At 42.5% G+C, this 24,998-nt stretch overlaps 1 protein-coding gene across 1 annotated transcript in view; it reads right to left on the bottom strand.

Annotated features, from left to right (window-relative positions):
* Nucleotides 1-24,998, bottom strand: part of ank2b (ankyrin 2b, neuronal) — a 99,749-nt gene that overhangs the window by 10,048 nt on the left and 64,703 nt on the right. Inside the window, exons 30-43 of the mRNA XM_041964765.1 lie at nt 23,674-23,828; nt 23,353-23,564; nt 22,266-22,470; nt 22,070-22,166; nt 21,727-21,955; nt 21,308-21,433; nt 21,042-21,164; nt 20,254-20,286; nt 13,938-13,959; nt 12,320-12,394; nt 12,038-12,169; nt 11,775-11,924; nt 11,411-11,645; nt 10,876-10,936 (exon numbers count right to left, since the gene is read on the bottom strand). Coding sequence (XP_041820699.1) covers nt 10,876-10,936; nt 11,411-11,645; nt 11,775-11,924; nt 12,038-12,169; nt 12,320-12,394; nt 13,938-13,959; nt 20,254-20,286; nt 21,042-21,164; nt 21,308-21,433; nt 21,727-21,955; nt 22,070-22,166; nt 22,266-22,470; nt 23,353-23,564; nt 23,674-23,828 — 1,855 coding nt within the window. The remainder of the gene's footprint in view (nt 1-10,875; nt 10,937-11,410; nt 11,646-11,774; nt 11,925-12,037; nt 12,170-12,319; nt 12,395-13,937; nt 13,960-20,253; nt 20,287-21,041; nt 21,165-21,307; nt 21,434-21,726; nt 21,956-22,069; nt 22,167-22,265; nt 22,471-23,352; nt 23,565-23,673; nt 23,829-24,998) is intronic.

Below are 24,998 nucleotides of genomic sequence, written 5' to 3'. Positions count from 1 at the left end.
TGCCAACAGTAATTCTACGTTATTTGATTCAATAGACTCTGCTGTTGCTACCCTCTCTTCTGGACAAAGCGGATCTACAGTTTGTGACAAATCATCTGAATCTGAAAATTCAGTGGGTGATGTGTCCCTAAAAGTCATGGCATTTTCTACAAATGTCTTTGTAATATACGGTAATGGTGATTCAGGAGGCAGTGGTTTACATTCATGAACTGATCTCTCTGACTGAGGTGACAGCGGTCTCATGTCAATGGTTTCTATGTCAAACGAAGCCAAACCAAATTCCATATCTGACAATACGGATTCTGGGGATGAACATCTACAATGTGTTACTACAGTCTCAACAACATTTTGTGTAAACCAAGGAAGAGGTGAGTCTGGAGACAACCTCTTGTGTTCATCAAGCGACTGAGTAGATTCTGGAGATACTGATCGAATGTTTCCAAGTAATACCAATTCCACAGGCGATAAGGGTTTGCATTCTGGTATGGATTCAACTGATATTGGCCTCTCTTGTACTTCTGGTACAACTGATTCAGGAGAATCCTGTCTATCCTCAACATCATAATTCATTGACGTCAAAAACTCACTTAAAGCATACTCAATATCTGATTCAATGGATTCAGGGGAGGGTGATCTATACCCAACATTACCACATTCAGGCATTGTTGATGTGTATTCAGGTATGGGTGAGTCTGGTGACAGAACCCTGTATTCATCTTCAGATGCTCTTGAGCCAGGTGAAAATGGTCTATTGTCATAAACTAGTGATCCTAGGCTTATAACAATGTATTCTATATCTGAACATGTTGACTCAGGGGTTGCTGACCTATATCCAAATGTAGTTTCAGGTAATTCACACCTAAAGTCAGCTACAGGTGAGTCAGGTGAAAGTCTGACTGATGCTTGAGATTCAAGAGATGATGGCCTGTTTTCCGAGAATGTTTGGAAGGGTAATTCCATTTCCAAATCTGACAACACTGACTCAGGCGAAGTGGATCTTAAGTCCATGTGAGATATGGTGGACTCCTGCACTGCAGATGTGAATTCAGGAATGGGTGAATCTGGAGAAAGAGGTCTAAATTCATTTTCAGATGCAGCTGAACCAGGAGGTGATGCTCTGTCCTCAAAAAGCCAAGGAATACACAAATCCGTCTCTAAATCCTCATCTGAATATACTGATTCAGGTGATGTGGATCTGTATCTTACCCCTAATGTTGTGACAGCACTCATGGTGTACTGGGGTAGTGGAGAGTCAGGAGACAAACATCTAAAATCAGGGTCAGATGCATCTGATTGGTGGAATTCTGCTCTGTCTTCAAAATCAAACATCTCTGAAAGCAAAGGGGCATATTCTATTTCTGAACCCTCAGATTCAGGTGATGAGGACCTACAGGCATTAAACTCAGGATATGTCTCTTGCAAAGCCTGTCTGAAGTCAGGAACAGGGGAATCAGGAGAAAGTCTTCTGAATTCACACAGAGATCCGAGGGACTCATGAGATGAAGGTCGGTCTTCTATGATCACTGGGAAAGATAGCTCAATTTCCATTTCCACATCTGACAACACTGACTCAGGCGAAGTGGATCTTAAGTCCATGTGAGAGACGGTGGACTCCTGAACTGCAGATGTGAATTCAGGAATGGGTGAATCTGGAGAGAGAGGTCTAAATTCATTGTCAGATGCAGCTGAACCAGGAGATGATGCTCTGTCCTCAAAAAGCCAAGGAATACACAAATCCGTCTCTAAATCCTCATCTGAATATACTGATTCAGCTGATGTGGATCTGTGTCTTACCCCTAACGTTGTGACAGCACTCATGGTGTACTGGGGTAGTGGAGAGTCAGGAGACAAACATCTAAAATCAGGGTCAGATGCATCTGATTGGTGGAATTCTGCTCTGTCCTCAAAATCAAACATCTCTGAAAGCAAAGGAGCATATTCTATTTCTGAAGCCTCAGATTCAGGTGACGAGGACCTACAGGCATTAAACTCAGGATATGTCTCTTGCAAAGCCTGTCTGAAGTCAGGAACAGGGGAATCAGGAGAAAGTCTTCTGAATTCACACAGAGATCCGAGGGACTCATGAGATGAAGGTCGGTCTTCTATGATCACTGGGAAAGATAGCTCAATTTCCATTTCCACATCTGACAACACTGACTCAGGCGAAGTGGATCTTAAGTCCATGTGAGAGACGGTGGACTCCTGAACTGCAGATGTGAATTCAGGAATGGGTGAATCTGGAGAAAGAGGTCTAAATTCATTGTCAGATGCAGCTGAACCAGGAGATGATGCTCTGTCCTCAAAAAGCCAAGGAATACACAAATCCGTCTCTAAATCCTCATCTGAATATACTGATTCAGGTGATGTGGATCTGTGTCTTACCCCTAATGTTGTGACAGCACTCATGGTGTACTGGGGTAGTAGAGAGTCAGGAGACAAACATCTAAAATCAGGGTCAGATGCATCTGATCGGTGGGATTCTGCTCTGTCTTCAAAATCAAACATCTCTGAAAGCAAAGGAGCATATTCTATTTCTGAAGCCTCCGATTCAGGTGATGAAGACCTACAGGCATTAAACTCAGGATATGTCTCTTGCAAAGCGTGTCTGAAGTCAGGAACAGGGGAATCAGGAGAAAGTCTTCTGTATTCACACAGAGATCCTAGGGACTCATGAGATGAAGGTCGGTCTTCTATGATCACTGGGAAAGATAACTCAATTTCCATTTCCAAATCTGACAACACTGACTCAGGCGAAGTGGATCTTAAGTCCATGTGAGAGACGGTGGACTCCTGAACTGCAGATGTGAATTCAGGAATGGGTGAATCTGGAGAAAGAGGTCTAAATTCATTGTCAGATGCAGCTGAACCAGGAGATGATGCTCTGTCCTCAAAAAGCCAAGGAATACACAAATCCGTCTCTAAATCCTCATCTGAATATACTGATTCAGGTGATGTGGATCTGTATCTTACCCCTAATGTTGTGACAGCACTCATGGTGTACTGGGGTAGTGGAGAGTCAGGAGACAAACATCTAAAATCAGGGTCAGATGCATCTGATTGGTGGGATTCTGCTCTGTCTTCAAAATCAAACATCTCTGAAAGCAAAGGAGCATATTCTATTTCTGAAGCCTCCGATTCAGGTGACGAGGACCTACAGGCATTAAACTCAGGATATGTCTCTTGCAAAGCCTGTCTGAAGTCAGGAACAGGGGAATCAGGAGAAAGTCTTCTGTATTCACACAGAGATCCTAGGGACTCATGAGATGAAGGTCGGTCTTCTATGATCACTGGGAAAGATAACTCAATTTCCATTTCCAAATCTGACAACACTGACTCAGGCGAAGTGGATCTTAAGTCCATGTGAGAGACGGTGGACTCCTGAACTGCAGATGTGAATTCAGGAATGGGTGAATCTGGAGAAAGAGGTCTAAATTCATTTTCGGATGCAGCTGAACCAGGAGATGATGCTCTGTCCTCAAAAAGCCAAGGAATACACAAATCCGTCTCTAAATCCTCATCTGAATATACTGATTCAGGTGATGTGGATCTGTGTCTTACCCCTAATGTTGTGACAGCACTCATGGTGTACTGGGGTAGTGGAGAGTCAGGAGACAAACATCTAAAATCAGGGTCAGATGCATCTGATTGGTGGAATTCTGCTCTGTCTTCAAAATCAAACATCTCTGAAAGCAAAGGAGCATATTCTATTTCTGAAGCCTCCGATTCAGGTGATGAAGACCTACAGGCATTAAACTCAGGATATGTCTCTTGCAAAGCGTGTCTGAAGTCAGGAACAGGGGAATCAGGAGAAAGTCTTCTGTATTCACACAGAGATCCTAGGGACTCATGAGATGAAGGTCGGTCTTCTATGATCACTGGGAAAGATAACTCAATTTCCATTTCCAAATCTGACAACACTGACTCAGGCGAAGTGGATCTTAAGTCCATGTGAGAGACGGTGGACTCCTGAACTGCAGATGTGAATTCAGGAATGGGTGAATCTGGAGAAAGAGGTCTAAATTCATTGTCAGATGCAGCTGAACCAGGAGATGATGCTCTGTCCTCAAAAAGCCAAGGAATACACAAATCCGTCTCTAAATCCTCATCTGAATATACTGATTCAGGTGATGTGGATCTGTATCTTACCCCTAATGTTGTGACAGCACTCATGGTGTACTGGGGTAGTGGAGAGTCAGGAGACAAACATCTAAAATCAGGGTCAGATGCATCTGATTGGTGGGATTCTGCTCTGTCTTCAAAATCAAACATCTCTGAAAGCAAAGGAGCATATTCTATTTCTGAAGCCTCCGATTCAGGTGACGAGGACCTACAGGCATTAAACTCAGGATATGTCTCTTGCAAAGCCTGTCTGAAGTCAGGAACAGGGGAATCAGGAGAAAGTCTTCTGTATTCACACAGAGATCCTAGGGACTCATGAGATGAAGGTCGGTCTTCTATGATCACTGGGAAAGATAACTCAATTTCCATTTCCAAATCTGACAACACTGACTCAGGCGAAGTGGATCTTAAGTCCATGTGAGAGACGGTGGACTCCTGAACTGCAGATGTGAATTCAGGAATGGGTGAATCTGGAGAAAGAGGTCTAAATTCATTTTCGGATGCAGCTGAACCAGGAGATGATGCTCTGTCCTCAAAAAGCCAAGGAATACACAAATCCGTCTCTAAATCCTCATCTGAATATACTGATTCAGGTGATGTGGATCTGTATCTTACCCCTACCATTGTGAGAGCATTCATGGTGTACTGGGGTAGTGGAGAGTCAGGAGACAAACATCTAAAATCAGAGTCAGACGCACCTGATTGGTGGGACTCTGCTCTGTCCTCAAAATCAAACATCTCTGAAAGCAAAGGAGCATATTCTATTTCTGAACCCTCAGATTCAGGTGATGAAGACCTACAGGCATTAAACTCAGGATATGTCTCTTGCAAAGCCTGTCTGAAGTCAGGAACAGGGGAATCAGGAGAAAGTCTTCTGTATTCACACAGAGATCCTAGGGACTCATGAGATGAAGGTCGGTCTTCTATGATCACTGGGAAAGATAGCTCAATTTCGATTTCCAAATCTGAAAACACTGACTCAGGTGAAGTGGATCTTAAGTCCATGTGAGAGATGGTGGACTCCTGCACTGCAGATGTGAATTCAGGAATGGGTGAATCTGGAGAAAGAGGTCTAAATTCATTTTCGGATGCAGCTGAACCAGGAGATGATGCTCTGTCCTCAAAAAGCCAAGGAATACACAAATCTGTTTCTAAATCCTCATCTGAATACACTGATTCAGGTGATGTGGATCTATACATAACTGTCAACATGGGAGGTTCAGTATAGGTGTACTGAGGTACTGGAGAGCACTGGTCTTCAAAATCAAATACTCTTGCTATGAATTGAGGAACAGGTGAATCCGGTGACAGGGACCTGTGTTCATCTCCAGATGCCACAGATGATGGTGATGGAGGTCTATGAGCATCAGATACTGATGCAAATGACCAATCTTCAAACTCGACATCTGAATAACAAACTGACTCAGGTGATGTAGATCTGTAATCAGCAGTTGAAATAGTTGGGTTAAGTATAGCCTGTCTGAATTCAGGTATGGGTGAATCTGGTGAAAGTGCCCTGAACTCATTTTCAGAATCGGGTGTGAAGGATCTCCCTTGCACCTCAATAAATGTCATGTTTAGAAAATCATTTTCAGTGTCTGACATAACAGATAAAGGTGATGATGTTCGTAATTCTGCTATTAACATCAGTGACTGAGGTGACATAGGCCTACATTCTATCGCTGATTCCGGTGAGAGGGGCCTCATGTTAATTTCTGATGTCATTGAATCAGGGGAATCTGGTCTGTCTTGATTGCCAAATTCTGGAGGAAAACTCTCTGATGAATCCTCAAGACCAGAGGCACCTGATTCTGGTGAGGATGATCTATGTCCATCAACTAAAGTAAGAGAGTTCTGTAACTCTGGCCTAAAGTCAGGCACTGGTGAGTCGGGAGAGAGAGGCCTATGCTTGCTCAGTGATCCGTCTGATTCAGGAGATGATAACCTTGACTCAGTAGATAAAGCAACAACATCAAATGGCTCAAGTTCTGTATCTGACACAGGTTCAGAAGATGGTGCTCTGTGATGTTTCACTGGAGCTTCAGAAAGTGACGCAAAAAATTGGGGAATGGGTGAATCTGGACACAAATGTCTATGCTCATCCACAGAGTTCCCTGTCTCCTGGGAATTAGACCTCAGAACACTCAGTAACTTCAGAGTCTCAGGTGAGAGAGGTCTATATTCTGCCTCAGAGTCAGGTGACATTGGCCTACCTGTCTCTTCTGTATCTGAATCAAGGGGGGGATTTTCTTTACTAGTCTCCACATATTCAAACACTTCAGTTCTTCTTACAAAGGCTTCTCTACCATAATGAGGATCATATAATTGACACATCAGTTGGTTTGCTGTAAATGTTGCACCAGTAGCTGTTTGCCTTTCTTCAAGCATGGAAACAAAAGATTCAGGTGAGTCTGCTTTCTGGTCTGTAAAGGCCTCTGAAGCTGACGACCCATATTTAATATCTGCGAATACTGGTGAAGATGATCCATACCCAACAGTACCTGCAACTGATTCAGGTGCTGCAGATCGTAAGTCTGGTAAGGGCAAGTGAGGTGACAATGCCCTGTTTTCATCTCCAGATATTTCTGAACTTGGCGATGAAGGTCTGCTTTTGTTGGAAAGCGTGGGCATGCAAAGGCCTGATTCCTCCTTTGACACTGCTGATACTGGTGAATATGGCTGAGATTGTCCAGAGTTACCAAATTCAAAGGAAATCTGGGGGACTGAGGTAACTGGAGACAAGTCTTTTAAAGACTCTGATGGTGATAAAGGCTTGTATTCTGACTTAGAATCAGAAGACACTGGTCTTTCTTCCCATGCAGTGTTTGTTTGCATTGCTTGTAGAACATCTGCATCAGATGAATCGGCAATGTCCAACTTCACACCATCCTCTAATTCTCCCTCTTTCAAATCTAAATCATTCAGAGCATACTCATATCTTGTTCCAGTATACTCAAAAACACCGGGTTTACTGCAAAAAGTCTCTCCAACATAGTGAGGATCATGTATTTGAGAAATGAGCTTCCGAAGTTCAGCATCATAAGCAAGTCTATATACTGGTACGCTTATTGCCTTAGGACAGAGGGTTTGACTACTACCCTCCAATTGTGTCTCTGTGGTTTCTGATGCTTGTGATTCTGGAGAGTCAGGCCTCTGCTCACAAATACCAATGTCTACACTTGATTGTGTAAATTCAACATTAGAGACTACTGACTCAGGAGAAGATGATCTACAAGTAATAACTGAAACTGATTCAGTCAGCCCTATTTTGAAGTCTGGTATTGGGGAATCACCTCTGTAGTCATCCCCAGAAAGAACTGAATCAGGTGAGGATGGTCTCACTTCAGAGGACAATTGTAACAGAGACATAGCGCCATATTCTGAATCTGAACAAATTGAAACAGGTGATGAGCATCTTTCCAGTGTGGTCCAACCAACAAATTCTGACAAAGCCTGTCCAAATTCAGGAATGGGTGACTCAAGTGAAAGTGGCCTATTTTCATCGACAGAATCTGGGGATGACGGTCTGTTCTCAACTAATAATAATGGCAAAGAGACAGACACACATTCTAGATCAGAGGTTATTGACTCTTGTGATGAAGACCGATCCAATCTAGCATTTATAACAGAGTCTGATAAAGGTGGACTAAACCGAGGAATAGGTGATTCAGGTGATAATGTACTGTATATGTTTACAGAAGCTACTGAATCAGGAGAAGCTGGTCTATCCTCAGGAACAAATGAAATGTTCAAATCAGTCTCCAGATCCAGATCTGATAATACTGACTCTGTTGACACTGATCTGTAATAAACTTGAGAGGAACCATGGAAAGAGGCAAAGTACTGTGGAATAGGGGAATCTGGGCTTAAAGCTTGCCGACTAGATTCAGATCTCCCTGAGTGGGAGGAATCTGGTCTAAGCGTATCCAGCACCATGAGTGACTGTGGTGACATGGGTGTATATTCTGCTTCAGAATCTGGTGAAAGTGTTCTTTGGTAATATTCTGATTGCAAAGCAGCAGCTTCTTCTTCAACTGCCACATCTGCCGTTGTCTGACAAGACTCTGTCCTTGCCCCAGCAATCTGAAACAGTCCTATTTTACTTGTCAAGGTTTCTCCTACATACTGAGGGTCACGGATTTGTGAGATGAGCTTCCAGTGTTCTGCATCATATGCTAAACTGTAGTCTAACTCTGAATAATTTGTTGAGGACAAAGGTATATGACACTGAGGTACAGAGGTACAGTCACTTACAGAACCGCTAGATTCAGAAGATAAAGACCTATTTTCAAAGTATGATATCAGTGGCATAGCCTCATATTGTGTATCTGACAACACAGATTCTGGTGATGATGAATGATAATTAATAGTAACAGCACCATGCACAGATGTTGTATACTGTGGCAAGGGAGAATCTGGGGGCAGACACTCATTGATTTTTTCTGTTTCAGGAGAGGATACTTTAACATCTAGCACTGCTGACTGTGGAGACATTGGTCTGTAGTCAGGCTCTGACTCTGGTGGAACTGGACTTTCCTCAATATCAGACAAAGATATAACAACCCAATCATCATCATCATCATACTCAGATTTCAGTGGTGTTGGTGGTTTGTTCTCTGTATCAGATACTAATGGTTCAAGTGATTTTGTTCTAAGATCAGCAGGTACAGAATCTGACACTACCTCTGCAGATTCAACTGATTCAGGGGAGGGCGATGCATGTCCGACCACAGGGCAAACAGATTCAGATTCATCTCCAGATGCAGCTGAGGCAGGTGATAAAGCTCTATCGTCATGATGGAGAGATGCTGGATACATGGAGCCATATTCTACATCTGAGCATACAGATTCAGGTGAAGTGGATCTCTCCCCTTTTATTACAATAGCTGAGTCAGGCCAGCTGTGACTAAATTCAGGTATAGGTGAATCAGGTGACAGTGCTTTATATTCATTTACAGACTCTGGGGATGTTGGCCTGTCTTCAAAAATCATTGATAACAAAGGTGCAATTTCAAATTCCATATCTGGTGACACTGACTCTGGTGATGATGATCTACATTCACAAGTTGTAAAAGTCTCAGAGGCTTGTCTAAATTCTGGGACAGGGGAGTCTGGGGGAAGCTGACAATATGCAGTGATGGACCCAAAGGATTCAGGAGATGATGGTCTCATCTCATGGAAATCAGGAGACAGAGTCACTTGCTCAGAAGATGTAAAAAACCACTGCATTCCTTCTAAAATGACAGACTCAGGTGATGATGCTCTGTCTTCTATGTCGAAAGTTAATGACTGAGGTGAGATGGATCGCTCACTATAATCACTGCCTAATGATACAGGCCTTCCAAATGGTCTTTTGTTTGGAACCATTGGTGTTAATGGTCTTTCCTCTGCTTCTGTTGTTAACAGCATAGACGTGCTTCCTGGTGCACTCAGTAATGGCGGCCCCAGGGCTGAAGCCTTAACCTTGACAGTTTCCCATGGAAAAACTGGAGGTGGTAGGGGAGACAAGGGCCTAAACTGAGGTATTGGAGAATCAGGTGCAAGAAAATGTAGCTCATTTACTGATGACACTGATTCAGGTGACGAGGCCCTACTCATTCCTGCATCAGTCACACATTCAGGTGAAGATGATCTATCATGAAGTAAGCCATGCAGTTCACAAATGGTTTCAGAATTGGATTCTGGTAAATAGGATCTATGTCTAGTTGCTTCAATATCACTTGTAGACTCTACAGATACCAGAACCTCTTTTTCAGGTTCGTTCTGTCTGTGTTTCTCAAAGTTGGATTCGGCACCTGGTGTAACTGACATTGCATTATCTAGTGACTGAACATCTATCTGCTCACAAGTTGAGTCATGTGACACCTGAATGAAGCTTTTTGAGCTCAGGAGCTCAGGTTTTTGAGACATTAAATCTTGAATGGTACAACTCATATCAGTTGGACCTGCTAATGTCTGAGTGGTAGTATTCTTGGTTTGATTCATGCCATGAATGGATTTGACATCATGGTCACCTGAAATTGAGGTCTGGTAAACATCAGTCTCAAGCATCGAGTTTGAAACATCTTCATTTACGTCTGCGTGTTTAGCAGCTCCCTCAACCTCACTTTTCCTAACGCCAGCATGAATTATGTCTTCAGGCACTACAGACACATCTTCACTATCTGAATCCATCAGGTCAACATCATATCCATACAGGACTTTATAAAGTCGACGTGAAACGTCATCCATATGTCTTCTGGCCATTTGTTTGGTCTGCATGGTTTCTGTCATTGGATTAACTGAAGCAGAAGTAGGCTGAGTTGGTTGAAGCCTCTGTTCACTAGTTGGTTGTTGTGGAAAGGACATCTTTTCAGAGACCTCACTGGTTTCCATCAGCTCCATAGACAGTTTCCTGAAGTCTTGCTCAACTTGATCACACTCAATCAAGCTATCTCCAAAATCGGTCATTGACAAGGGTCGGCTCTCACATACACCTGTTCGAGAGCTATTGGATGACTCTCGCCAAGGCAACATTGACAAATTCTGAGCATCATATTCAGAATGGGTGGTTTGTAGACACTCCAAGCTCCACTCCTCTCCCCCCTCTGCTCCCTCATATCCAGCAGGGCCGTCATCATCACATGGTTCAACAGTAGGGTAAGGAGGTGGGGTAATCTGGGAACCTAACATGGGTTCCCCTTTGTACAGAGGGCTTATCACATGTGATCGGAGGTTGTAGGGAGAGGTGCAGTACAACGTGAAGAAAGGACTTACTTGTTTAAAACTGCTTTTGTGCACTGTGTCTGTCAATTCCTCATATACTCTTTGTGATGAGCTGTGAAAAAAAGAGTTTCAATAGTTTCAATATTCAGTCACTGGATGGTTGTTGTGTACAAAAAAATAGATTCTGATAAGACTTTCAAATAATCATAATGTATAAACTCAATATATTTTGAGAGTACACAACAAAGCCAAGCAAACTTCAGCAGTAGTGATCACACAGTATGTATTAAAGTCAAACTATAATCTAAAAAGTCACTGCTTTTTAGGGCCAGAGATATGTCATTGTCAGTTTCAAGTTTATTATTTTTGACAGGAATAAAAAGGTCTTTAAAGAAAAATCTGAAATGCTTCTTTTGAGTAAGGACCACACCAGAAAGTGTCTAAAATGACCAATGTTAACATTTTCACATGTGCTAAAGTGGACTAGCTAGTTGGCTATCTGGTGGATCTTTGTTTGGTAGCTCATTCAACAAACAGCCAATGTATGTGGGTGTGGACACTAAATTAAACTTTCTGCATAACTTACTATGTTGTTGCCATCTCTTTTTGTAGTTTCTCCTTCTGGGCATTTCTAAGAAGGCCTGTTGCTGTGGAATCTGTCTCTGATCTTCCCATTGTCTCATGAAGTGATGACAAACTGGAGGACAGGTCCTCTGCAGACACCATGGGTACTTCTTGTCCTGAGCCTGCACTCCTGCATGTGGCCTCTGTACGCCTGCCTGGCCTGGGGCTGTCAATGTCTTCATGAAGGGCAGAGAAACCTGACAAAGGACATCATTTATCTAAGTTATAAATACGTCTGAATCTTATAGTAAAGAAATCAAGAACTTTCTACAAAGACATGACAACAACCTAATCATCACTCTGCTTCAAGTTAACATGTTATGTACCTTCACTATGATCCAGTGCTATGGTCCGCTCTATTTCTGCATAGGTGTGTGATGATGTCTCCTCTTGAGTGGACTTGATTATCTTGGTTTCAATGAGGTGAACAATGTCCATTCGGTTGATCTTCGTCAGTCTTTTGATCAGTGTTGTTTCTGGTGACACCAAAAAGAGGCGTGTAAGTTCCACAATTATTATCAGAGCTTCTGCTTTGTACTTCTTTTAAGAGTAATAATTCTGAGAAATGTGTACCCTACTGATCACTAACCTGCGGCATGCTTTCCCTCCCTCTCTGCCCAGAGTTTCAAAAGGGCATGGCTTTGGTCTTGAAGTGAGTTGGGGTTTTCAATCCTTATCAGGTTGATCCTCTCCTCACTGAAGTCCAGTTCACGTGCCAACTCTGTTGAGGAAAACAAAAGATATGATAATGATTATGATGATCCCATGATATATTTACAATATTTGAAATTATGTTTCTCGAGAGGCTGGCTGCAAAAGTTAAGTAATAATGTATATTTCAAGTTTGACAGCTTCATCAGGTGTGACTCACCTGTCCAGCTGAATCCCAGATGGTCAGCTATAATGGCCAACCGTTGCTCTTTTCTTTCTTCTTCATCCTGTGGATCTACTGCAAATACCACCAGACAGCCATGAGCGGTCAGAGCCGCAAAGTATACCAAATTAAGTGACATTCACAAACGGTATCAAAAAAAAAAAAAAAAAAAAAAAAAAAAAATCACTGGCTTTCTTGACAGGTTTTTTTTTTGTTTTTTGTTTTAGTTCATTCATGTACATCAAATGGAGGACTTTTACACTAGAAGAAGTACAAACGAATGGTTGAGATAGACCTCGTTGTGTCACTGATTAAGAAATGTACATTTCAATAATTACAAAAGTACTGACATTACAGGATGTGTTCTTTACAATCATTATTTACTCTTTTATCTTTAAAACCTTTTAGTGACTAAGTTGTTTCCACAGGTTCATAAAGCCTTTAAGTCAATCTTGAGATTTTCAGCACACAGAAGGAAAGAGAGACGTCATTACGAAAACAAACACAGCGCAAGTGACATGGCCACATGGATTCTTCAACTACAACGGGACTTAACTACAAGAGACAGAGAGGCAGCACCTTTACAGCTACAGAGTACTAATGAGGCACAAGAGATAGAGAATAGCCCCTTAAACAGGGGGGATACCTTGACTTTGGGCTTTATCGTCGGGGATTCGCTGCATCTGTGTCTCAACAGGGTCGTCCCACAGTGGTCTAATGGGAAAGACGTCTCCTGAGGGAGGGAACTGCATCTCAGGGAAAGTTTCTCTTTCTATGATTGATGGATCAATGAGACTACTCTCGTCATCTGAGTTGGCGGCTGCAGCCTCTTGTTCTTTCTCTTTTTCTGCCTGTGCCAATCTTGCCACAAGTTTTGCTGCTTCATCACTTATCTCTTCGAAGAACTCAATTGCCTGTTTGCTTGGCTCACTTTTCTCTTTAGTGGGTGTTGATGAAAGTGATGACTGACCACTTTTGCCTCGGACTGGCAATCTGGAATGGAAGCTTTTAGATTTTGCTGACTCAGCACTCTTTTTAGCAGATGTCCTGGTAGACTCCACCTCACAGAAGCTCTTGGCTTTGGAAGATGGTGTCTTGGTTTTGACATCCACAGAGGGACCTGCATCTGTCTCAGATTTTCTCCTTGTATCCTTTTTTACAGGAACCTTAAGCTTTTTGTCTTGGGTAGAGTCCGTACGTTTGACAGTTGAATCAGGCTTTAGCGTGCTGGCCTTGATGGGAATTCTAGATTTAGATTCAGAAGAAAAGGAGGGCTCTTTTTTAAGAGTGGTTGAAGAGGGGGTTGCACAAGATGGAGAGGGAATTGAAGATTTACCCCGACCTTGAGGAGCAGACTTAGCTTGTGTTTTGACAGGAGTCTTTTTAACACTACTGGAAGCACTTTGTTTGGACTTGCCTGTTGGTTTGGGGGCTTCTATTACTGACTGTGGTTCTTCTGGAGAAGAATCAGAGGACTCTTGGCCCTGTTCAGAGTAAACTGATCTAGTGACTGTAGTTTCAGCTGTCTGTACATTTGTTATCATTTGGTCAGGGGCACTTGTGTCTAAATCTGAGCATCCTTCATTTACATTTTTTTCTGTTTTAGTCTCTAGACTTTCAGGGGATGTCTGATCTTTCTTTGTAGGTTTAGCTGAAGCTGAAATGCCCATTTTAGGGATTTTAGATTTGGAGGCATCAGCTTTAGAGGCTGGCTGATCTTCTCCCGGTGAGGGCTGAAGCTGAGAATCAGTTGTTTCTTCTGAATTCTCAGTCTCCTCAGACTTGATCTCTAGTGTTAGATTGAGGCCAACTTCAGCATCTGCTGATCTCACAACTTCTTGCCTGGCCTCTTCTAAGGGAGGCTCTTCTAAAGGCTGTTCACCTATCTGGAAAAAGGCAAAGCCACCCCCCTCTTCCTCATAGCTCCTCTTAGTCATGTCAATAGCACCACTTCGGGTCATCTCAAAGAGCTTCCCTTCTTGGAATAGAAAGGGGTTGGGCTCACTGGTAGGAGTGCTCTCTTCTGTTGGTGTTCTACCAGGTGTTGTGTCTGGAGTTGCTTGTAGAGACTGACGGTCCACCACCAGATTCAGTATCTTCTGTTCCTCTTCTTTGACACGAGCTGCAAAAGTGGCATCATCCTCTCGCATGGCAGACCACGAGTCAGTGTCTACCCTTGCAGTGACACCTTTTGACTCAGTTCTGGGAGGTCCCAGTGCCTCATCATCCTCCTCTGTGTCATCATAGACACAGACCTCGGGTTTGAACATTTCCTTTGTTTGACCTGTGGCAACAGTTGCACTGGGTCCAGCTTCTGGTGCTCCCCTATGCACCTTTTTATCTCCTTTTACTTCATCTGTTACGTTGCTAACTCGTTTTAGTGTACCAGTCTGTTGATTGCTAATGCCTGACTCATTCTCTCTTGCCTTCCTTAAGCTCTCCTCCTTTTGCTCATCAGTCCTGTTTTCAGTGTTTGATGTTGCAGCCGCCCTTTTGGCAGTACTGTCTTTATCAGCAGATGGCAGGACTCTTTGTTCCTGTGCAGTTTCCAGTTTGGATTCTGAATGATGCTGGTCTGAGACAGAGTGAGGTCCCTCTGAAGTGAGACTGGCTGTTGTTGTTGTGTTCTTGACCTCTTTGCTGTGGGATCCATCATGCAAACCTGCTGAAAAAGGAGAGGGAGGTTGTACTTTAATATGGGGATCAACAATAAGAGCTAACTTTGAATCTTCAGTGGGTCTATTGAGCCCACATTCACTTTGCGAAAGCTTCTCACTTGCGGGCTCTAATGTTTCATAGCTGTCATCCCCTATTTTGGCATCTGCTGGGGAAAACAAATCTTTTCTAGAGTTCTTTTTGCTCCTTGCATCTTGTTCCATTTCATCAAATGTTTTTATTTTGGCTGCCATCTTAAACATCTCCTCCTCTGGAGTGATTTTTCTCTTAGCTTCGTAGCTGTCTGATGTATCCTCTTCTTCCGGGTCTTCAAGGATGACAGCCGGTTTGGATGGAACAGAGAGGAATGTATAGTCAGGGTGTTTAGGGTTTACCTCATAACTTACCTCTTCAGAACTAGGAGTATCAGGGGAGAGGGGACTCTTACCGGAACTTGTCATCTGAGATGTCTGCTCACAACTGTCATCATCAGCACTAGCCTCATGGTCTCGAAGCAGCCTACCACGCAAAGCATCTTGGGGGAATTCTGTAGCTCTGGACGGCTCTGGATGGCTAGAGGATTTACTAGGTAGACCTAGAGCTGAGGGAAAGGATGGGTGGCTTTTCTGCTCTACAGGGCTGCTCTCCAAGGAGTCATGGGGGGGAGATTCCTTGGTTGGACTGGGTTCAATAGAGTCTGGGGACTTATGGGATGAGTTTTCTTCCATGAGAGGACTACCATCTAGAGAGTCTCTGTGACTTATTGTCAAGGAGTCATCAGCTAATGGACTGAGAGCATCTGAGTCTTGTTTTAAATGCAGCTCTAAGTTTTCATGACGCTGAGAAGGAGATCTAGAGGCTGGAGAACCAACTAATGACAATGCTAGCTGACGGTCAGGGCTCTCATCATCGCTAAGAAAAGTTTCTACAGTCTCTGAAATTCTCTTTGTAAGCTTTTGAGGTTTAGATGGCTTAGACTCGCTCCTCCTAACAGATATGGACTCACTTGTAGTGTGGTCATCTGCAGCCTCGCTGGAAGAGACAGGGAGGGTCAATTCTGTAGACAGTTGGTCACCAGTGGTTCCTACACCAGAGTCTCCAGACTTCTCTGGGTCTTTACTTTCTGTTTTGACTGTTGTGGCAGTTGCTGCCAAAGTTGTAGAGGTCTGCTGTCCAGTTTTGGGAGAAACACACATACTTTCTGGGCTTGTGCCTGGAGTGGCTAGACCCTCATGTTTGTAACTGTCCTCAGAGCTCATATGAGGGGATCCATCTCCAGAACTGGCACTTAGTGAGTCTGCCACACCCTCATGTTTTAAGCTGTCAGAGCTATCATCAAGGCCACCATTTCCGAAATCTACAGTTTCCGTTAGCTCTGAATGGGTGCCAGCAACTGGTTTCTTGGATTTTTTCTCTCTGTCTTGCTGAGTGGTCTCTTTCTTGTGAGGCTTGGAATCCAGAGATACTTCTCGTTCTTGAGAGACACGTGAGGTTATTGCTTTGGTCATGGATTTCGACTGGATGCTTTCTGATTTTGTGTTTTTTTCTGATCTTGACGTAGTAGATGTTTTGAGCTCAAATAGCCCAGACTTTCTCTTTGAGGGGTCCTGCCCCGTTTGGAATGCTTGCATCAGCTCTTTAACTGACATGGTCTCTTCAAGTTTTTCAGATTCAGCTTTGGGGGATTTAGGGGGGCCCTGTTTTGATTTAGGGCTTTCTTTGGCTTTTGGTTTGCTTGTAACAGGCAATTGCAAAGGCTTGCTTCCGGTGACCTTCTTGCTCTTTTGCTCTGCCTCGACTTTCTGTTGTAAGGCTTTGACTTTGTCCTTTATTGAACCAATGGGAGTTTCTTCAACCACTGGGGATACAGGTGATGCTGGGGCAGGGGCTGTAGGCACACTTAGAAGAGCACCTGCATCTGTCGGTTCCTCTGCTTGCCTCTGGTCTTTCCCCATCCTTCTGACTGGCTTTTTAACATCGCCAGCAGCTGCTCTGTCATGCACTTTGGTTGGTGTGGTTGGTTTTGCACTTTTGCGGAGTACAACATCAGTGAATCTTTCTTGGGCAGCTGGCTGTTTTTTAGCTTTTATTTTGGAACTTATAGGTGCATCCAAGAGGTATTCTTTAAGGTCACCACTGTCCTTTATGGCTTTAGGTCTTGGAGCCCCTCTGTTAGCTCTACTTTCACGTAAGACAGGCTCTTGAATTTCTAAGGCTGCCATCTTTTTGGCCTCCTCTATCTCACTGTCTGAGAGGAGAACCCACTCCTCTGCCATTCTAGCTGCCTTTGCCACCTCTTCTGCTGCCTCACCCTCATATGTTCCACTCCTCAGTATCTCACTGACTTTCTCTAGGTCCTCTTTGACTTTCTCTAAGTCCTTTTCCATTATTTCTAACGGCTCTCCAGAAACATCCTCAGTCCCTTTCTCTAGACCACACCCTCCTAAGGAAGGGGATTTCTCTGTGGAGTCTGCTGTCAAGATGGCAGTCATTTTGATCAAATCTTGTTTCATCTCTGACACGTCGGATAGAAGGTCTGGTTCTCGGATCAGCTCTGATTTCAGGACTGATGTCTCCATCTCTTCATCTTCCATATGGAAGAAGAACACGTAAAGAGTAAAGAAAATCAAAAATTCAAATGAAAGGAGACAGACATTGGAGAATGTGGTCAGGACAAGATTTGGAACACACTGTAGGGATCATAGGACAACAAATTCACAATGGGTTCTACAACAGGGCATCAGAGGAATTGGGCTTATACTTTCATGTGTCTAGGGAACTGCGGTAAGGCAAATGCTAAATAATACCAATGGGAAATGATATGAGCAGGAAATAACTTGCTTATACACTCAGCACACCCACACTCACGAGACGAAACTATCCAACAAGACTAAATACATTAAAATCTGTACCAACTATGAGTGAGACCAGGTTACCAAGAAAGCAACAAGTACAATGGGAAAACAGAAAACAAAGGAAACAAAGAAAAAATATCAAGACATCTCAAGATTGCTCAGTTTTATGACAAATGTCAATGTGATAACAGGCAGAATGGCTTGAAAACAACTCAGAGTACTAGTTGTGCCTCTCAAAGAAAGCCAGTGATAGCTTATGCAACATGTAATGATTTGCCATGCTTTTCTTTGTAGACAAAGCATATCATTTACATTCAAATAATCTATGGAAGAAGAAAGATCTCTCTAATACTACAAAAAGACGTCTTGTAGGGAGGGATAAAATTTAAATTGTCTTTGCCCTCCATTCAGCCTAATGCTTGACTAAACATTCGAATATAACTGAAATGAAAACTGAAAAAAGAGAAACTGTGCACACAGTGTTGTGCGGGAGCATTCCAAAATAAGCACACCAACAAAAGAACAAATAAACTCTCATTAACAAGACATTACATGTAATCATTCAGACATACACGCACACGCATACACATTTATGTAAGGCAAGTTATTTCCATGCAAAGCAAAGGGAAGTGCTGATGGAAAAGTCCTGGTGAAGAGTGAGTGGAAAGTTCAGTGTACTGAGTAACTCTACAATTAGAAGATAAGACATGCACATGATCAAGAGTTGCTTGTTAGTATGTCTTCATTCAGTAATGTGGTGAGTTCTTGGCCCAAATATATATATGTAATATTAAATATAAATATTAAATATAAATATTTACGGCATGGTTCATGTATACCATGGGCTGTTTTATTATAAGGTCAATTCAAATGCTGAAGTTTAACGTATTTGCCCATTTCCATTCATTGTCATTTTCGCATTACTACATGACCAAGGCAGAGGGGTAGAAGGGGAAGGATTCAGAAAGACTGCATTACCATTACACTAGGGGACTACAGCTGGAGGATTACTAATATTCTGGCCTCTAATTTCCTGGAACTGGATGCTTGCACAATCACTAGCATCCAGTTTCAGTAATTTCAAGTACACATGGGTGTGAGCAACTAAGGTTTAGAGTTTCGGTGACCAGAGGTACTAGTACCACCCTGGGCTAGCACGGCGCAAACTGAGCAGCTGAAGCAGAGCAGGATGAACACATTTTTGAGAAGAGGGAGGCAGCACCAGCAGGAAGAGTCCAGGTGTGCTTCAGTGATGACAAATCACATCACTTAATCTCATCTACTTTGAAAACTGATCATATTCCCCTCTTTCTGTTGTATGACAGCTACAGTTATTTAACCAATAACAAGTAGCTGTGGATGACATTATTAGTAAGAGCCTCTCATTGATCTAACTAGTACAGAGTCTGCCCTAATGCCATTAAAAGTTGCATATTGATGTGCATTTCAATCTGTATTTATATACAGTATGCATATGTAAAAAAAAAAAGAGAGAGGTCTGCAGGTGAAAATGCAAGTTGTTTGGAGCCACTAAATGACCAAACAGGCACAAGCATAAGAAAGTTGTCACTGTGACTGTGTTCACGCTACTGCCAGATATGGCCAGCACAAAATTAGAGGCCTTTCTCACATAAACATCACCACAGAAGGAATGAACTTTTCATGTACATACGTAGATGGCAGTGTCTAACTCTTTCTCCATATGTCCCATCTCAAATTGTGAAGGGCAATGAGTTAAATTGAAGGCATTGAGGTCGGTGTGAAATCACAAAAAAGAAAAGTAAAAAGTGAAGTTAAGCCTCAGGAGAAACAGAACATTAACATGGGGAGGTGCAGGTAAGGTGTTTTTTGTTTGACAAGACAAAAATACATGAAGCTTAAAGGGCTTTGATAGGATGTATATGGTCTACAGTGATGCTAAGGGCTAAACTGGTGGTGTCAGTGTGGTTATTCCTCTGTTTAACTTCATTAGATTAATCACCCACACAATATCAGTGTTACTGTCATATTAGTTTAGTCAATAAAGACAAGCAGACATGCAGTATTATATTACAATAGAAACTACTTTTGTACAATTTAAGATGAAAATTAAATAGGAAAAAATGTCTTACATTTCTCAAGCGTTCTGCTGGTCTGGAAAAAAATACGGAAAATGGATCACAGTTAGCCTTGTTTCATTCACTGTGTGTGCCTACTATTCTTACTGATACTACCATTACAACTGCTAGTTCAGAAAAACAACACAAAGGACAAAAATGAGGTATGCCACTGACACAATCTGAAAACAATGTATATCTAAAATGTAATTTTTGACTACTTGTGAACATGTCTTCTATTTGTCCTGATGACAACACAGTAGACAAGATAGGTCAGCAAAGCTAGTTAGCAGAAGAGGGCGGGAGAAGCGGTGGCTGCTTTTACCTCTTCCTCTTGCTCTTGGTCTGAATCGGACTCCTTTTGGGAGCAAGAAGCAGCGAGAAGCAGAAAGATGTATAGATAGAAACAACAGCAACATTAAAAAGGGAAAAGACGGGGGGAAATGTGTGGTTACCATAGCAATGAAGACAACCAGTCAGCGTGATTTCAGGGGAAGTCACAGTGGTCTTTAAAGCTGCATTAGGCAAAGATTTTGGCTGTAAAATCAGACTCACCTCGTTAGCCTGAATCATATTTTTACCCTTTTTGTCTCTTGGTGCTTTGGCATAAAGGATCACAAATTAGCCATGCTATCCAAACTAGCCATCAAATTGCATAACTTCTGGGATTTTAAGTCCAATGCATTTTGTTTTCTTCTGATGTGATTATAGGCCCCCAGCCTGCAATGTTGCCTAGTTCAGCCTTGTAGATGGCGCACTGGTTAGAAAGGCAATTTTCACAGTAAAGGAGCAACCATCACTATATAGCAATAATGTTGGCTGCTCATAGCATTAGCACAATTTACTTCTTCAGAACATTAATATAAAAATAGGGATTTATACAAAGACAAGGGCTGTGCTTTGGAATAGTGTAGTAACTGAAAAATTAGATATTAGTATGTATTACAACAGGAAAAATAGGCTCAAGACTGCAGTATGGTCTAGCTTCCAAACGATTACAGTATCTTATTCTAGTGCTTATAGCAGCCAACAGCCAGTTTTACTCACAAGAACTAAGAAGATATGTGACAGAAAATTCTTCTGTTGAGTCAAATAACAGTATTGCACCCTTACCTTGCAGTACGATGGGAGAGTGATATTAAGGTTGCATATGGCATTTTGGGTGAGTGACCTGTAGTTCCTGGGTTCTTTCATAAAGGACAGACGGCCACACGGCTCCTGAGTGTTGTCTCTGATCTGCAACAGCCAGGCAGTTCAGCACGTTAGAAGTGAACAGAGCAAATCAGTACGATGAATTATTGAGTTGAGTAAGGCTGCACATGCAAAGAAAACTCTGTGCTTGCTTCTTTTTGAATAAACTAATAAGGAATAGTGCTCACTTTGATGAAGAGTGCTAATCTGTTCTCCTTAAAGGCAAAGAAGCTGAAGAGATGGTGCTGGCCACTTTTGGTGAGGGGAACAAGATTTCCAAAGCAGTCTGCATAGATAGGTTTGCCTTCCAGTACCTGAGAAATATAACAGGCAGATTAGTACAAGGGCTGAATATCAAACATTCGCATACAACCAAAACACTTAACTGTCTTTCATTTTTTGTTTAAACTCTAGTGTTTCCCTTTTCAGATTTGTGCAGTAGTGAACCCATTTCTCAAGAAACTCTGAATGGAGCCTTTGAATAATTAACCCATGTCTAAGGCTGCATTCAGACTGCAGGCACCAGTGGCCCAGCTCCATTTTTCTGCGAAAATCAGGGCATCAGCTGTAGTTGGCGAGACACTCCTCCTCTGCTCTCCTTCCTCACCTCTACATCTCGGCTGCGGGCCACCTCGGTGAAATTCTCCTGCTGCTCCAGGGTTTTGTCGATCTTGTCGTCTGTCATACAGAAGCAGCGCAGTCGGGCCTCAATGGGGTCATGGGTCTTGGCAAAGATAACAAACTTGGCCATGTAAGGGACACAGATGATCTCTCGGTACACCTGAGTGGAGAAGTTGACGGATTCCTGGACTTGTCGACAGTCTATCAGCCAAAATCTATAAAGCGGAAGGGGATTGGAAAGAACCAGTGAGGTTTTGGCTGCCAAATGTGAGTGACTTTAAATCAGTAACAGATTTAGTTGTGCAATAAGGAACTCCTTTTAGAGCTACCTGGCAGACACATTGGTGGTAAAGGAGACACAGTCATTGATAAATGTTAAGGGAGTTGTTCCTGTTATGTCTTCCCACTGAGCAGGCGTTGTTCCACCTGCGCATGGACACAAACACAACATCGACATAGATAGTGAGCATGTGTCTGGTTGGTTTATTCACAGAGTTGCGTGTGTATTTGTGTGTATTCTCTAACCAGTGATACTACAGAGAAGTCGTAAAGTGGGGGTGTCCCCTCCGAAGCCATTGAGGACTGGGTCGGAGTTGCTCTTGGGGACAGGGATGGTCATGGTAATGGGTTTGTGGAACTTCCTCCTGCGGGGTTCCAGGGTGACGATTGGACTGAAGGTGGCTTTGTTCCCCAGGATCTTCCTCACTACATCCACATTGACTGGCTGGGCCTGGGAGAACAGACAGACAGTACAGCGACCACACTTTTTATTGTCAATAAATCCTACACAGGGTTATTGTCTGAGTAAGGTCAAGCAGTGAGGATGGTCTCCTGACTGAAATGCTGCCATGTCATCTCACTGACCACGAGATACGACTTACAACAGCCATCTCATCTAACACTCTGGGCAGGGACACTTTCATAGACATGGTCTGGAATCACCCAAAAGTACATCCCTTTTAACAGGAACTAGCATGTCCCAACTCCTCTTTGTCAAAGAGAGAATTTCCAATGGATCCAGTTCTTCATCTCCTAAATGACAACTAGTATGGTTGGCTGGTATGTTTGCTGAAAAGAAACATATTGCCCCATGTTGTTCACCTTACACGACCAGCAGGGTAAATTTTCACTGATGTATCTGGATCAGCATGGATGGATTGACAAAGTTCATTAGACGCATTCATGGTCCCCAGACAGTCGTATCAAATGACTTTCTTAATCTCTTGATTTTCATCTAGTGCCACCAACAAGTTCACTAGGATTACAGCGAAATATCTTAACAAATATTGTATTAACTGGCATACCATTTGGTACAGACATGTGTCCTAGAGGCTGAATTAAAATAAATGGGCAAACCCTTCAATCTAGAGCCATGATCAGGTCAAACTTTTGCCCTGTATTGGACATTGAAATCTTTCTTTCTGATGTTGGGATGGTTTGATATCCAAACTGTGAATCTTGAGTATAACCTCAATAACCCTAACCCTTTGTAACAAATTCTCACTAACTGTCACAACCTGCCACAATACAAAGATAAGACCAATTCAACAAATATGGTAAATGCATATATCAAATGGTGCCCATAGACAATAATGATGCTTTTGTCAATTACCTGTAGTCCGACCCTGATCCTCTTGGTGAGGGCCCCCTCAGGGAAAACTGCCTGTACTTGGGGCACAACAGTGCTGCTCAGGATGCCTCCTTCAGGACCAATCAGATTACTGTCTTGCTTGATGCGCGACACCACCGCAAAGTACTGGGGGAAATCTCTAGTGATGATACGGCAAATGCGCTTCCTCTCCAGCTCTTCTGGTGTGTCCAGCTCTGGAGGAAGAGAGCAGAAGGGGACTTGTCAGGGGAATTAATGTATACTTTTTAGGTCTGCTTTCCTCAACTCATGGTGTAGTCTTCTGTTAAACCATCAGAGACTGACCCTCATCCATGCCGTTGAGTATCTGGTTAAGTTCCTCTTGGGTGTGTTCACAGTGATGCTCCTTCCAGCTCTCTCCAGTCTCACTCCTCAGGATCACCAGCTCCCTCTCTTTACCCCGCAGCGCAGCAAAGTGGGGAATCTCCACAATCACAGGACTGGAGGGGTAGAGACCAGGTAGCGTGAGTAAGCAAAGACTATTATGGATCACAGTGTGTGCATACAATGCAGTAACTGCCTTATGTCTGTTATCCAGACGCTGCATAGCTGGTGTTCATCTCTTTAGTAGACCTAACACAACTAAGCTGATGGTTAAGAAATCATTTTTTAGTATAAACTTGCAGACTGTGCATTGATTATTTTGGTCTGACTTCAGCATTGATTACATTGCTCTGGTTACTTACCTTGAGTGCTCAACACAATGTACAATACTAGTTGTGAGCAACTAGTATTGTAATATAGTAACTATTATTTTACTATAATAAGCACTATATCAAAATTTGACATTCAGGGAATGAGGTACAGGGGGGGATAAAAGGGTTCTGGTAGACTGACTACATTTATTATTCAAGTACTGAAGTGTCACTTTAATACTTACCTGATGTGTATAATCACAACAAGCTAGCTACAACACATATCTATATGACGCATGCTACAAGTACAATCCAACATGGGACAAACACAGCTATTAAAGCATAAATGCTGATATGTTCATGTGATATTTACTGGGTTCTTTGGCCTGCAAGTACATTATTACAGTATTTTACACAAGATTTTTAAATCTGTTATTTAAAATCACTCTGGTTGCCCCCAGTGGTGGCAGGAGAAACTTCAACAACAAGAATTAATATGTGATTGTGTCCTTAGAAATAACTCCTGACATAACCTTATATATATTTTGGCTCAAAGAGTGAACAAATAGCAAAGCATTCAACATGTTTAAAGTTCATAATTGGCTTTCAAAATTTGTAATTTTGTGTTTAAAGCTAAAATAAGTGTAGGGAGAATGGCAAAGAATTTTTTTTCCCAATTTACACTTACAGTAGACACATCACCATTTTGAGAAATTAGCCTGTTTGTTAACCTAACATTTACAGGGCAGGAAGAAAAAAGTAGCGCCAACCACAGAGCCACACCATGCATCTGGTTCCCTAGCTATTCACAGGCCACATAACCATTTAAATTTCACACAAAAATAAAAGCAAGCTTCTTCTAACACTCATTTATCAAGAAAACAAGTAACATAAAAACAGAAACACAGAAATGGAAAAGGCTAAGCAGAAAAGAGGGATTAAAGAAAGGAAGAAACAGCAAGTAATGCCACAGCA

The sequence above is a fragment of the Chelmon rostratus genome, chromosome 23 (genome assembly GCF_017976325.1).
Source record: "Chelmon rostratus isolate fCheRos1 chromosome 23, fCheRos1.pri, whole genome shotgun sequence".
In the NCBI taxonomy this organism is placed as follows: Eukaryota; Metazoa; Chordata; class Actinopteri; order Chaetodontiformes; family Chaetodontidae; genus Chelmon; species Chelmon rostratus.
Note: the sequence above shows the minus strand (reverse complement) of the source record. Positions and strands in the feature narration are given on the sequence as shown.